This window comes from Apaloderma vittatum, unplaced genomic scaffold (assembly GCF_000703405.1).
Source record: "Apaloderma vittatum isolate BGI_N311 unplaced genomic scaffold, ASM70340v1 scaffold41334, whole genome shotgun sequence".
Classification (NCBI taxonomy): Eukaryota; Metazoa; Chordata; class Aves; order Trogoniformes; family Trogonidae; genus Apaloderma; species Apaloderma vittatum.
In genome coordinates, this window is record NW_009714013.1 from 1,235 (window position 1) to 14,075 (window position 12,841).

The following is a 12,841-nucleotide window of genomic DNA, read 5'->3' on the forward strand; positions in this document are numbered from 1 at the left end:
GAAAATACTCCTGAGTAACAAAACTGAACAATGCGCCGTGCTTGCTGACCCCTCCATGGGGTACAGGGTCTGCTCAGGTTTCCCAGAAGAAATAGCTAAACAGAAGCATTAAAGCTCTGGGAGAAAGACAGGAGAAGAAACCAAAGTGCACAATGCTAGCAAATTGCCTAAATAATAAAATGCACTCGCTGGTCGTTTTTCTTACCTGTTCCGACATCAGGACTTGGCGCAGTTCCTTCTTGAGATCAATAAACCGATCATGATAGATGGCCATGGACCAAGGTTCCCTGAAGTAGCTGGTTAGAAAAAAAGAAATTTAGTTATCCTGTGAACCTTTCATTAACTGCTAATAAAGTATTTACCTGCTTTTTTGCCTTTATAAATTACAGTTCTGGACCCATTGCGATCGTTTGTTCATAAAATGCCTCCTGTAACAGCATAGTCAATCAATTCTTTTAATGGATGTTCCTGATGTACAGCCAGCTCCAGTAATTACATTTAAAGTGGCTTAATTCAGAGCTGTGGCAAGACCCAGTGAAGAATCCTGATTTTATCAGAATTTAAAAGCCTGAAGAGCTGTAAAGAACGGTGTCTCCATTATCTGTTCTCATTTGAGAAAAGCAGATTGCAGGATTAACTGAACTGCTGCATAAACAAATTAAATTTGTGTAGACAATGACACAAATGTTGTTCATCATTAAGGTTTCTGGATTAATAAAGGCCAGAAAAACAGGCCACCACCGTGTTGCAATATGTTCTCTGTGCTCGTGCGCTGAAGCTAAATGGAACCTACGCTAGGAGGAAGCTCTTTTGTAACTTTTTTTCTCCTGGCAGCAGCGTTCATGACAGCATTCTTCTGTGAAAGAGGGGTGAAAGGACAGAGAGGCTGCAGCTCGATGTAGCTGTTCATTCGCATGTGGCACGCTAGAAGAGATGATCTCGCCTTTAAGTGTGTTTATTTAAGTAACAGCATACCTATAAAGTGTGTAGAGAGCTAGAGGAGAACAGGATATTCCCCAGAGATTTAAAAACCCTTTCAGAAGCAAAACCACCACCCAACCTTTAACTTAAGGTTGATAGGAGATGGCAAAGCAGGGCAAAGGGGGGTGTTACGCTGGAATACATTAAGATAATTAAAGACTTTCCATTTTTACCGATGTGCCCCGCTAAAAGCCATGTTCCGCTGATCAAGCACGTCATTTTCAAGCTGGCATCTTAATTTTAATTCTAACCCTGATAAGGTGATTTCATGTCTTGGCCAAGGCATATCTTCCAAGCACCTTACCTTCGTTAAGTTGTTCACCTGCCTCGCTGAGATGCTGCAGTAAATGATGTTTGTAAACTGTTTCAGCAGCTGCTGTCACCAGCTCAGCCCATAACTGCATTTTCACCTGCTCCTGTCAATATTCACAGATCCAGAGCTCAAAACCTGAAGTGTGCAATGTGTAATGCAAATAAAATGCCCTTTTTCTGGGAACTTTGTTGCTTTTTCCGTGTCTTGTCTGCATTTTCTCGATAAGCTGACAAGAGGAGCTACCAGTAAACAACATTTACTCCTGGATTCCCTTTACTTCCCTTCACCTGGAGAAGCATAACCACCAAAGGCAATTTAAAGATATGCTCCACAGGAACAATTCCCTTTCCTTGCTGGCTCTGCATTTTTATCTATTCATCTGTTCAGTGAGAGTCACCTTTCTGAAGGGGCATGTGGTGTTTTTGAGAAAGCAGATCTATATATGGCTGCTGAAGGGAAGTTCAATAATAGAAGAAAAAAACCCAAAACAACAAAACCCCAACATTTTGAAGCCGAACCAACAAGTTGACTTTCTGAGGCTCACTCTGAATTTTATTACCACTTCAGCAGCAGTCCCTCAGGGCGAGCTGTGGAAGGCTTGCAAGTATAATGCTCTTCAGTGTATGAGATGGAGCTGGCACGCTACCAACAGCGGCTCAAAGGCTCCTCAACTATCATGAGAACGGCGTCTGCCACATGTGTTTGCACCATTTAGTCTTTCATAACCTGCCAGAGTGATCGGGCTAAATATGTACAAGATGACAATGTTTGCCAGGAGCATAACGGGTTTTCAAACTTGGTCACTTCCTAATGGGGATCCCCTGCTGGCAAAGCTTTATGCCGACAGAAGCTATCATGGGAAGGCATTTGTAACGAGATGGGATGAAATGGGCTCCTTTTGAAGACAATAAGCAACATCCTTTTTGTTGCTAGGAAGCTGGTCTCGCCTTTTCATTGACAAACAATATTTAAAGTCTGTTCTGCCTCATTTGTGATGTGCAGCCTACATCACATGAAAGGGAAGAAGGAGGAAAATATTTAGTGGTGTCCTGCACAAAAGGCATGGAATCCTTCCCTTCTCCAGAATGATAAGAGTCTTACAGTTCATCTTTTATCATTCCCAAGCTTGGCGCTGCTCTAATACTCGTACAGGTCAGTTCTGTTGGGCTTCCCTTCCTGAGAATGAGGCAAAGCAAGGCCCGAGTCATTGCCACTTATATTAAGGATGGGCTTCTGAGGACCGGTGTTGATTTTGGCTTTATGCCCTTGACAGTGGGCAGAGAAACATTACAGCCACACTCATCCAATCTGAGCTCAAAGAGACTTCCTTACCTTGGAAAATCTCACCTGAAATCCTCAGAAAAAAAAACAAACAAAAGAAGTCAGAAGTGGAAAGAGAAACTGCAAGCAGTGATAGGAATGCATTTTAGCTCGGGAATTTGGGAAAGTTTAGGTGCTTCACTAGAGAGCGGTAGTTACTGTGTAGCTGATTCTCACCGAACTGCTCTTTAAAACTGATACAAAAGCATTGCTCTCTGTTCTGTTTATGAGGAAGCTAAGGCTGACGCAGACATAAGGTTTATTGCATTTTTTCACGTGGTACCATTTCCCAAGTAACACACTGAGAAGAACAATTAAAAGGAAATTAAAACCAATCCACAAAATCAACAAATACACCGTGCGCAGCGGTACAGCTGCTTTCCTGCAATTACTTGTTTACGAATTCAGAGTTCAATCATTCATAATGGTTTGACTAATTATTAATATGAATCAGCAAGGTTCGACTGCAAATTAACATGCAAGATTCCATTGACTAGCCTTTACTCCCCAATTTGGACGTGGGGTTTCTTAGTAACGTAGCTCTTTGTTAGCAAGTTAGCGGCTCCTTAAAAACTACATTAATATATAGAAATCAAAGGCACCTGAAGGGCTCTACCATTTGTATTGATTTGTTGTGTAAGTACAGCTTTGCCAGTGCACCTTGGGGCTACCATTTAATTCTGGCAGCAAAAAAAGTCTGTTAGTGCTTTGCTATCTCTTCACGTGTTCCTCTTGCCTTATCCTGCCCCTCTCTTCATAAAAAGCATACAAATTTCCCTCTAATTAGGCTGCAAAGTGTACTGGGCAGCATTAGTCACTCTCAGCCATGTTTGCTACCTGCCACATTTCCTTTCTGTTTTTTTTCATCCCTGCAGGAAATAAGTCTCATGGTCTCCGTGATGAACAAAAGCCTAAGGTGGAATCCCTTAAATGCAATCACAGTGTGCTAATGATAGGGGATCCGGCAAATTCCAGACTGCAGAGTATTCTAATATTTCTCTTAATGAACAATCACTCTGATTTTCAAAAGTCTGGTTAAAACCAGCTTTTCTATGTAGCACACATTTAATGTTTAAATAATCACTAGTGGTCCAGGCTGTAAGTAAGAAATTTACATCCTCACCTTGTCCTTTTAAAAATAATACTAAAAATATTTAATGTTCTTCTTTTCCCTGATTTGTTTGTTATATTGTGAGGTTTACTAGAGTTGTGTCAATAAACAGTCCAGCGTGGTGGTTCTGCTTAAACTCTCATCAAACGACACAGCTTAATAAATCACTTTTAGCCTAATGCAAACAGTACTATGATTATGTGAAGGTTTCTTCCAGTGTTTGGCAGCCTTGTGTCTCAGTGCCTCCCAGTGCAGAGCATCCCTTATTCTTTTTCAGGGTGCTCAGCCTCTTGGGCAGTCATTGAGTCAAGTCGTTAAGGAAAAAAAAGGTAAGGAAGTCTCTCTGAGCTCGGATTGGATGAGTGTGGCTGTAATGTTTCTCTGCTAATCGCTGCCTTCTCGGTCTGACCTCGTAACTCTCCTGCAGGTACACAGCCACATTGGACCGGCTAGCACCAAGGCGGGTCCATGAGCAAACCGAAGCGTGGCAAGCAGGGATGACTAAAAGCAGATTTCTGGTAAGAACTACATATAAACACAATATAAACAGAGCGCTTCTGCATTACTTAAACCACTTTGACTGCTGCATCACATGTTAGTCCACCGGCATGCCTTAAAAACAGTTGTATACCAGGAGTGCTTAACATACAGCATCTGACTAACAGAGAGTAAACCTGGTGAATAGGTAAAAGATGAGCCTCGAGAAGGGGGTGGTTGTGCAGCACAACCCTTCAGAGACTGATGGGTATCATGAGGTTGCCTCTGACAGGACGCTTCGTCAGCCTAAACCTGTTACTGCCACTAGCACCTTCTGTAGGTCACAGCTGAACACCAGTTCACTCATATAGTATTACAAAACCCACAGCAAAAAAAAAACAAACAAAAACCCACTCACACCTAATTTGATAAAAAAGCTACTTAAGTATTTCATAAACTAGTGGGTCAGATTTTTTATGCATTATGTTAGCAGATTTGGTTTTCATTAATGCCAAATGAAGCCTACATGAAGCACTTGTATCTCATATTAAAGGCATGATGCCAGTGAGCATCCATTTGGTTGCCAAGTACCGGGAGACCCCTCTAATTATCTGTTTTGTACTTAAGATACAGCAGAGGGAGATTCCATCGCTCTGTGAACACGTTCCATAACTTGGCAACTGCCTTACAGTTGCCTTCATCTCAGGAGAATACAAAAGGGTGGAATGGGCTGGTTACACTCGTCCTCTGTGAAGCAGTGTAGGAGCACCGATGGCCAGTAACAAACCTATAAGCTTAAAAATAAAAGATACAGTGTTGGCTAAGAGCATTGCGTTCTGGGAAAAAAAATAAAATTCAAAAGCATTTGAATGTACATAATTGGTGTGACTGGGGGCGTTGGACTGTTGGGTCCTGCAAATCCCAGAGCTTTTATTCACGCTGAACTCATACTGAGATTGAAGGAACTTTTCTCTCAGCAGAAGGAAATGTGATTTCTCTCATTATCACCGTTAGCCACAGTTTCAGGCGCGTGACTGGGAGGGGTTACTTCAAGTCGGCAGAATCTTGAGGGCCTGTTGTTAATGCTAATTTGAAAATGGCACTGGCACATCGTGGTCAGGAAATCCGGTACCAGGGGGTTAACTTTCAGCTCTTACACCGAACGCAAATCAGTGAGGAAATTCATTGCTAGGTGCAGTCTCTAATTATTTAAAAGATAATTTGCATGCTACACAGAAATAAATGAGCTCCCAGGTGACAGCTGTTCCTACCATGTCCATTCCTGGAACTAGATGCCATGCTGGGAAATGTAAATGTGGACCAAAAGATTAAAACATTGTACTTTTTTGCTGTATGGGAAGGCACTCCCTAAAATAGAGGCATAAAAAGGAGTGGAGCAGGGGGAATGAACATTTCATACCAGCAATTTTAGAAGCTTACCTAACAAACCACAACATTTTCACAGTCTGCATTTGCTTTTTGCTAAAAGCACTTCACATCTTGCTAGGAGATACTGCAAGTGGATGTAAGTGTAATATGTACTGGCTTAAAAGGACTTTTTGCAAAGTCAAAGAGAGAAATTAAAAAACATCGAGTTTGCATTCACATGGTCCTGTGAGATCATTGCAGACCACGTGAACATCACCCCAAATGGTTTTTCTTCTTTTTGCCACACAGAGAGAAATCAATGAGTGCATTTTCACATTCCTTGCTGAAAGATGACCAGATACCACTTTTTATCTATATAAAAGCTTCAAGACAACCTCCAGCTCACAAGAGATGCTAAAACATTTTTCAGTTTAATGATTTTCTAACAGATAGTCTTGTCATGGCTAGGTTTGAACAGTGTCCATTGTTGTATATTGTAAACATATATCTCTACATCATATTATATGGATGCATATGTATTGTATGTATGATATAGTACAGATGTGAGTAACAGAAATATCAAGCCTGATAGGAAGGGAAATGTGTGTGTGCGCACGTGTGAAAGCAGCAAAAGAAACAAGCAAGAGAGGATTAAAGACTAGCATATGTTAATTGCTACAGAGCAACATATGTGATTTCATTCAAATGACCAAACACAGCAACAGGAGAAGGAACAAACCTGTCTAAAGATCAGGTATAAAGAAGATGAAAAGCAAGACCAGAGGCAGTAAAATAACCAGATAAGAAAAACCTGGCCACTGTAATTCAGGAATTTTACCACAGGCTAACGCGAGGCGAGGTAAAATAATTAGGCAAAAAGATCCCAAACAACATCCACATCTAAAGGCTGTAAAAAGACGAGTCCAAAATTCACTAATTAAGAAGAGCTCAAGAGATGTGATGAAGACCTGCCAAGTGGTGTCCCTGTGTGTGGCGTGCCAGCCATCCTGGCTGTGCCACATGGACACATAGGTCGTGGTCCCTCGACTGTGCGCAGCTTCAAACTTCAGGTCCTGGGAAGCAAAGACCAGTTCAAGAGAGGGTGACTTCCCCCAGCAGTGTCTCTGCTGCCATCAGATAAAGCTGCAGCTATCTTGTAATGTTGACTGGCTGACTCATCCTATTAACAGATCTTCAGAGATCATCGTCTTTGTCTCTCCTGAGATTTTTAAAATCTCCGTGGATGCTTAGAACTTGATCTTACTTGTAATCCCCCGATCATCTTGTGCGTTGCCTCAGGATCCTATTGCCATCACAAGAGCCCAAGAGGCTAATGCTTCTTAACTTCTCTCACCAAGAAGCAAACTGTCCATTCAGAAAGTTAATGTCTCACCTCTTCAAAATCTGTGTGTGTAGCTAACAAGAGTGCAGGTTGGTGCAGCTACATGGAGGTCCTTGGGCTGGCACGCAGCAACAGAGAGAAGGGCAACAAATTCTGGTTTGGTCAAGGTCAGGAAAACAGTGCTACCTGTGCTGTTCACCAGATAAAATAATAAATCACCAAAGCCAGGTGATTTAGTCTTCCAGATGTTGATATCAGTGTGAAACTTGCTAGTACATACAGTGATGCTGTAACCACCTCTGGGCAAACAACAAAGGCCAAAGTGTCTGGCAGCATTGGTGGTTCGCAGAAAAGATTGGATCACAGCTGTGTTTGCATGTTGTAACACCGCAAAAAAGACGGATGACACCTTGCCACAACCTGATTATTGAGTTTCTTCCAGTGCTCAAAATGGATTAGCTGATCAGCATCAGCTGTGACAAGGAAAGAAAATGATGTGCCGTCTCAGCCCATCTCTCGTACAACTGTGCCATCCTCCTTGGATTTCCACTTAACACCTATTGACAATACACTGTTTATGTGAACTTCACATTTGCTGTGTGCCATTCCTCTCTTGTAAAACAAGCCCAATGTTTTCTGTGAATCAGAATCATTCCCTGCAGCAGCAACAATTCACAAGTTTGGCACTCCTCTCAGCAGAGGCACATGAAGGTTTTCTGAAATGAAATTTGTGAAGATGCATTTTTGTCCAAGAAACTTTTAAACCTCACAGTTGAAGTCTGAGTTCATCTCTTCTTCCAGTACAAGGTGAGAAGAAAAAGAAACAAAGAACTAGACTGTATAATACGTACAGTGAGGAGAGGAGTACAAAACACATCAGAAGAATTGTGAGAGCTGCACATCCAGGCCCAGCAAAGCCCTGAGTCCTCTTCAGGGGAGTTCACCCTTTGAGACAGCAGCTGGTACCACTGTTCTCAAAACCCGGCATACCAACCTACCTTGTGTCATCCTTTGTTCTAAGGGAAAACAGCCAGAAGATAAACTAATAAAATAAAACTAAAATTCTGCCAGAACGTAGGTTTTGTGCACAATACTGAGCTTATCTTACCTGTAAAGATCTGTAATCTGCCCTGTATTCCAGCGATAAAGGAGATCATTGAGAAGACGCTCGTGCTTTCCGTACAAGCAAATGTAGTTGGAGACAGGAAAGGGTTCCTTGGAAAAGCAGGTGATGCTGTCTACCATACTGTATCTGTCGATGTGTATCCTGAAATAATTCCCAGCTCTTGCCTCTCCGGTTACCATCTCCATCCCCTGGAACAGAAAACACGAGGAACACCATGGAGATGGAACAAACACCTGCCTCGGTGTACATACAGGATCAGCTCGGGCTTCCTAGCCCATACCTACTACTTCTTAAAATCCACAGCCCTGTTTTTAATCAAGAATACCCATCCCTGGCACCACGGTTTCTACAATGAGGTGCTTCACTCTGGTTTGGATGTGAAGTTTTATTGTGTTGTTTGGACCTGGGTCAACTGTGCAGCATGGGCTTTGGCTGCCGCTTCAGGCACTGAACGGTGCCACAGCCACTGGAGACCTGGGACTGCCTGGAGCAGCAGCTGGAGGTCAGGAGAGCCCTGGGGCACCCCAAACAACACAGAGAGAGCAACACGAACAGAGAGACCTCTGTTTAGGTATCTGAATTGGACTCTCTTCATCCTGATTTATTACGCAGATCTCGTATTATTGCCTACCCTTGGCATCTCACAATTTACCACAGGATACCATCCTGATGGGTAAAGAATGCTTCAGCATATTCTCTCCACATTCATAGACTATACATGTATATTTTGATATATATATATATACAAACAGTATATGTGCAGAGTCCAAATTTAGAGCGCACTGTAGAAACTGGACGATTGTAGGTGGAGGGTCGATACTACCACATTAATCAGCTATGAGCAGATGTCAATGTTGCAACTCAAAGGTTCATCAAACACCAATTAAGCACTTTTGGTTTGGTGCAGAAGTTTTCCAGTAGCCAGAAGTGTGAGGTGTTGGAACAGCCTTCCAACAGGGAAAGAAACATGAAGAACCACCCTGCTCAGTTCTAAATCAAATTTAGAAATTTTATAAAGGGCACTATGTACGAGATAGTTGCCTGCAGCTGCAGGAGGCTAGGCTTGATCTCTTGGGATGTTTCCTTCAGGCTGTGTCCTAGGCTTTTAAATTACTACTGTGTGTAAAAAAAAATATATGCATATGCATGTGTATATATATCTGCAAACACATACACAGTTATATATGGTTTAGAATTGCTCTCGGTGACTCCCTCTTGCTAATTTGAACAGAGGCTGCCAAGTGTTGCTAACGCCAGCTCTATTGGTAAAAGAATAATAACCTTCGGTATTGATGCTCAAACTACAGCATTTAGTTTCAGCGGGCTAAACCAATCACTTAAAAGACAAAAATTAAGAAACTTGTTTGAAACCTCACATTGCAGTGGGATGATCCAATAACCTGAAGCTGTTTTTTAAATCTGCATTCATATTCCAGTTTTATATTTTTCTGAAACCTGTTGCTAGGCTACAGTAACCTTTGTTACTTGCACATCTCTCAGATCATACATTTCACTAGCTTCTCTTACCGCTTTCTTAGAAAATTCTTTTAGGATTTACATGAAGTTTCTTGAGTGGCTTTTAGGATGTTCCCTTTTCAGACAGCAGGTAATAAAGCTGCAGCAAAAGAATTCTAATCATGTTCTAGCAATCTACAGTGACAAACCCCATTTTTCTCTCTCCAGTAGTCCTTTCTGCTTCTCAGTACATGCTGCTCCAGACAGCATCATCCTGAGCCACGCTTGGATTCCTCCCCACAAAGCATGGATTCCTTTTTCAAAAAGTAATTTCTTTCCATAGAGCATTGCTGTCCAAGTTTTAAAATCAACACTGAAGCAGCATTTCAAGAGTCACTCTTTATATCAACTAGAAGAATGAGCTTGATGCCGAAATCCCTGAGGAAGAAGGCGTAAGCCGCATGAAACAGGAGCTCACCTAGGTGGATGGGCCTCTCTAGCTTTCAAATACATGAATCTAGTGCTATTCTTGTTTCACAAATCCAGTTCTCCAGTAAGAGTGGCCTCTCCAAGTTTGTGTCACAGGGCAATCTCTGATGTAGCCCAGCTGTGCAAAGTGCTGCCGTCTTCCCTGTGCAAAGACAACTCTCACAGTTGTAGCACTAGCGGTTCTCTAGCAGCAAAGTTGGGAGCATCCCTTCCAGAATATAACCTTTTCGTACTGATCTGGAAATCAGCTGAGTTCCACTGATAGCCTGCAAAGTTTTATCATCTGTACACGTTTATAGCACCGTACTGCAGGGAGGAAAGGGGTTAAGTGCTAAGGCTGAAAGCATATTTAAGTGAAATCCAGCTCACACTATCCTATGTTCTCTTTATGGAAATTGCGCATCTTTTGAGAAAGCCAAGTATGAGAAAGTATGGAAGCAAACAGCTAAGAGGCTCAGTTATTCGCATGATTCATAGTTGTTCACCAGCTGATTTCTACAGTGCACCCAGGCTTAGCTGACTGGATTTGTTCTTATGCAAATCTGGTGGCAAATACCACCACTGCCTGGATGTGCCATGTGTAAGATACATGCCAGGAACTCCAAAAGCAACATATTTCATACAACTGAGAAAAGGACTTGCCTCCCTCTACAGAATCAAGCAAAAAGAAAGCCACTCAGAAAAAGGATACTGAGGAAAAGGCAACCTGATAACCTCCCAGCCTGAGCTGGGAGAAACAGATTCCACATTTACAATATGACAGTGAATTTATATTAAAATAAGTATTTTCAAATAATCACAGGGTTTTGTTTTTATATGGTTTGCTCCACCCCAGAGTTTCCTCATAAGTCTCAGCTCCAGGAGGTGTCTAAATCCACACTTAAACCCATGCTTGCTCAAGATATTTTTTTAAGATGTGTGGTACTTCTGCATGTACCTGTGCTATTCTAAATAAGAACACATTTCCAAATGGAAAATGAAACAAAGAGAAGTCAAACGACGTAACTTACATGATCACACGAGGAAAGTTCTAAGTCCAAGTGGATGGGGATTTGTGGTTTGGAAATATGCAAGTAATTGTTACCTCCAGGAAGAACACCTCCTGCCATAAATGAAAACAGGAGATTTATTAAATCATAAACAAAGAACAAAATGAAGTATCTGTTTGCCCTCTTTCTCCTATAATCCTGAGGTTGTTTTACTTACTAAATGACTCTAGAAAGAAAGCAAGGAATGTGTTTTGGTGGACTACACGTTACAAGCTTTTTTGGGGTACTCATATATATACTGGTGCTGTAGCCACGCATTGAAAAGTTCTGATAATTGTTTTATTGAATTTGGGCTTGAAATAAAGACACTGCATTTCACTGGAACGTGCCATATTTACTGCAACATAAATGAAAGCATAGCTTGGTCCATTACTAGCAAAAATTTACAGTGTAAGCTTTGTTTGCAACTTACCTCTCCTTGCTGACTACCTAAGGAAAAAACACCACAGAGGGTTCGGAAGCGTGACAGAAACCCATTTTTGACCTACCTTTAATTTTACACCCTTTGTACATGGGGATGAGTCTATCTGTGCCTTCTGGCGGCCTGGAAATGGGCGTAGAGGTTGGATCAAAGAGAGGCAGCATGGATGCAGCAAGCTCAAATCCGATCTCTTTCGAACTGCAGTCGCCATGTGTCCACTCGTCTGCATAATATCTCCTGGAGTACTTGGTTAAAGGCCCAGCTGCCCTGATACTGGCGTCGCTGGTACAAAACTTACTGTCGATCACAAGTCTCCCATCAAAGGCAAGGCCTGCATCATTAATTGCTTTAAAGGTTTCATAATCCACCATCCTGTAGGCAAAGCTAAAAAATGCCTTTAAAAAAAAAAAAAAGAAGAGATGTGAATAAGTGTAGGTTATTACATGTTAGTTACTGGCTAATCTTGGGACTGACATCTACTGAGTCAGAAGCTCGTCTTAGAAGATTTCAAGGGCAGTGAAAGGAAATCACCCATAATGCTTGAATTCCTCCTTGGGATCCCACTACTACCTTCGCGTTTTGTCCATGCGCTCTGCGCAGCTGCCATGCATCCATGAGCAGAGCGGAGTTTTCCAGTCAATTTAGAATCACGCATACATGGCGTTTCTCTTGATAGGTGCTTTATCTGGTTTTCTGTGTTGCCTAAAAGTAACTTAAGGAGACAAAAGCCTGTGTGTAACCTGGAAGCAGAGCTGTGCTCGCCAAGGACAGAAGTGCCTGTTCAGCTGAAGCCAAGAGGTGCTGGGAAAGGTAAAACCTGTCACCTGGAGCTGAAATCTGGCAGAAGAAAGGTTGCCCAAGCGGCATAAAGCAAGAATGTGCGCTAGACGTGGAGGGTTAAAAGCAATAAGGATCACAAGGGTGAGATATGTTTTAAACAAGATCACGGTCTGCAAAGGGTACAGGTGAAGACTGGCTGTCTCGTTGCTACAATGAAGTTTGTGAAGCTCCAGAGTCTTTATAAAGAGCTTTTCCCTTCACTAGTGCCCTCTGCTTTTGAAAATGATTGCACGACAAGTTGAATGTTGCTGCCCACCATCAAAACATATTACTGTCTAGGCTGAGGAAAGGGTGAAAAGTTGCCAGACAAGCATGCAATATTTTCCTGCCTTCATCTTGAACAGCCCAAGACATATCTGTGTTGGGGCAAACGAGCCTCAGTATTAGCCCTTCCCTCAGTGGCAGCCTCAGGGAGGACACGGTTGTGACCTGGGTAAAGGTATTTACCCAGTTATCCCACCAAAGTGCTTTCCTGCAGACTAAGGGCAAGCGTGAGATGCTCACAAGGAGCCAGGCAGAGGAAACGGCGCGAGAGAGGGAAGTGAAGGG

The 12,841-nt window shown here is 42.3% G+C and overlaps 1 protein-coding gene across 1 annotated transcript in view; it reads right to left on the reverse strand.

The window, feature by feature from the left end:
* Positions 1 to 205: 205 nt before the first annotated feature.
* Positions 206 to 12,841, reverse strand: part of LOC104273295 (uncharacterized protein C20orf26-like) — a gene marked incomplete at both ends in the record, with an annotated part of 20,887 nt that continues 8,251 nt past the window's right edge. Inside the window, 4 exons of the mRNA XM_009868578.1 lie at positions 206 to 296; positions 8,021 to 8,226; positions 10,993 to 11,084; positions 11,520 to 11,847. Coding sequence (XP_009866880.1) covers positions 206 to 296; positions 8,021 to 8,226; positions 10,993 to 11,084; positions 11,520 to 11,847 — 717 coding nt within the window. The remainder of the gene's footprint in view (positions 297 to 8,020; positions 8,227 to 10,992; positions 11,085 to 11,519; positions 11,848 to 12,841) is intronic.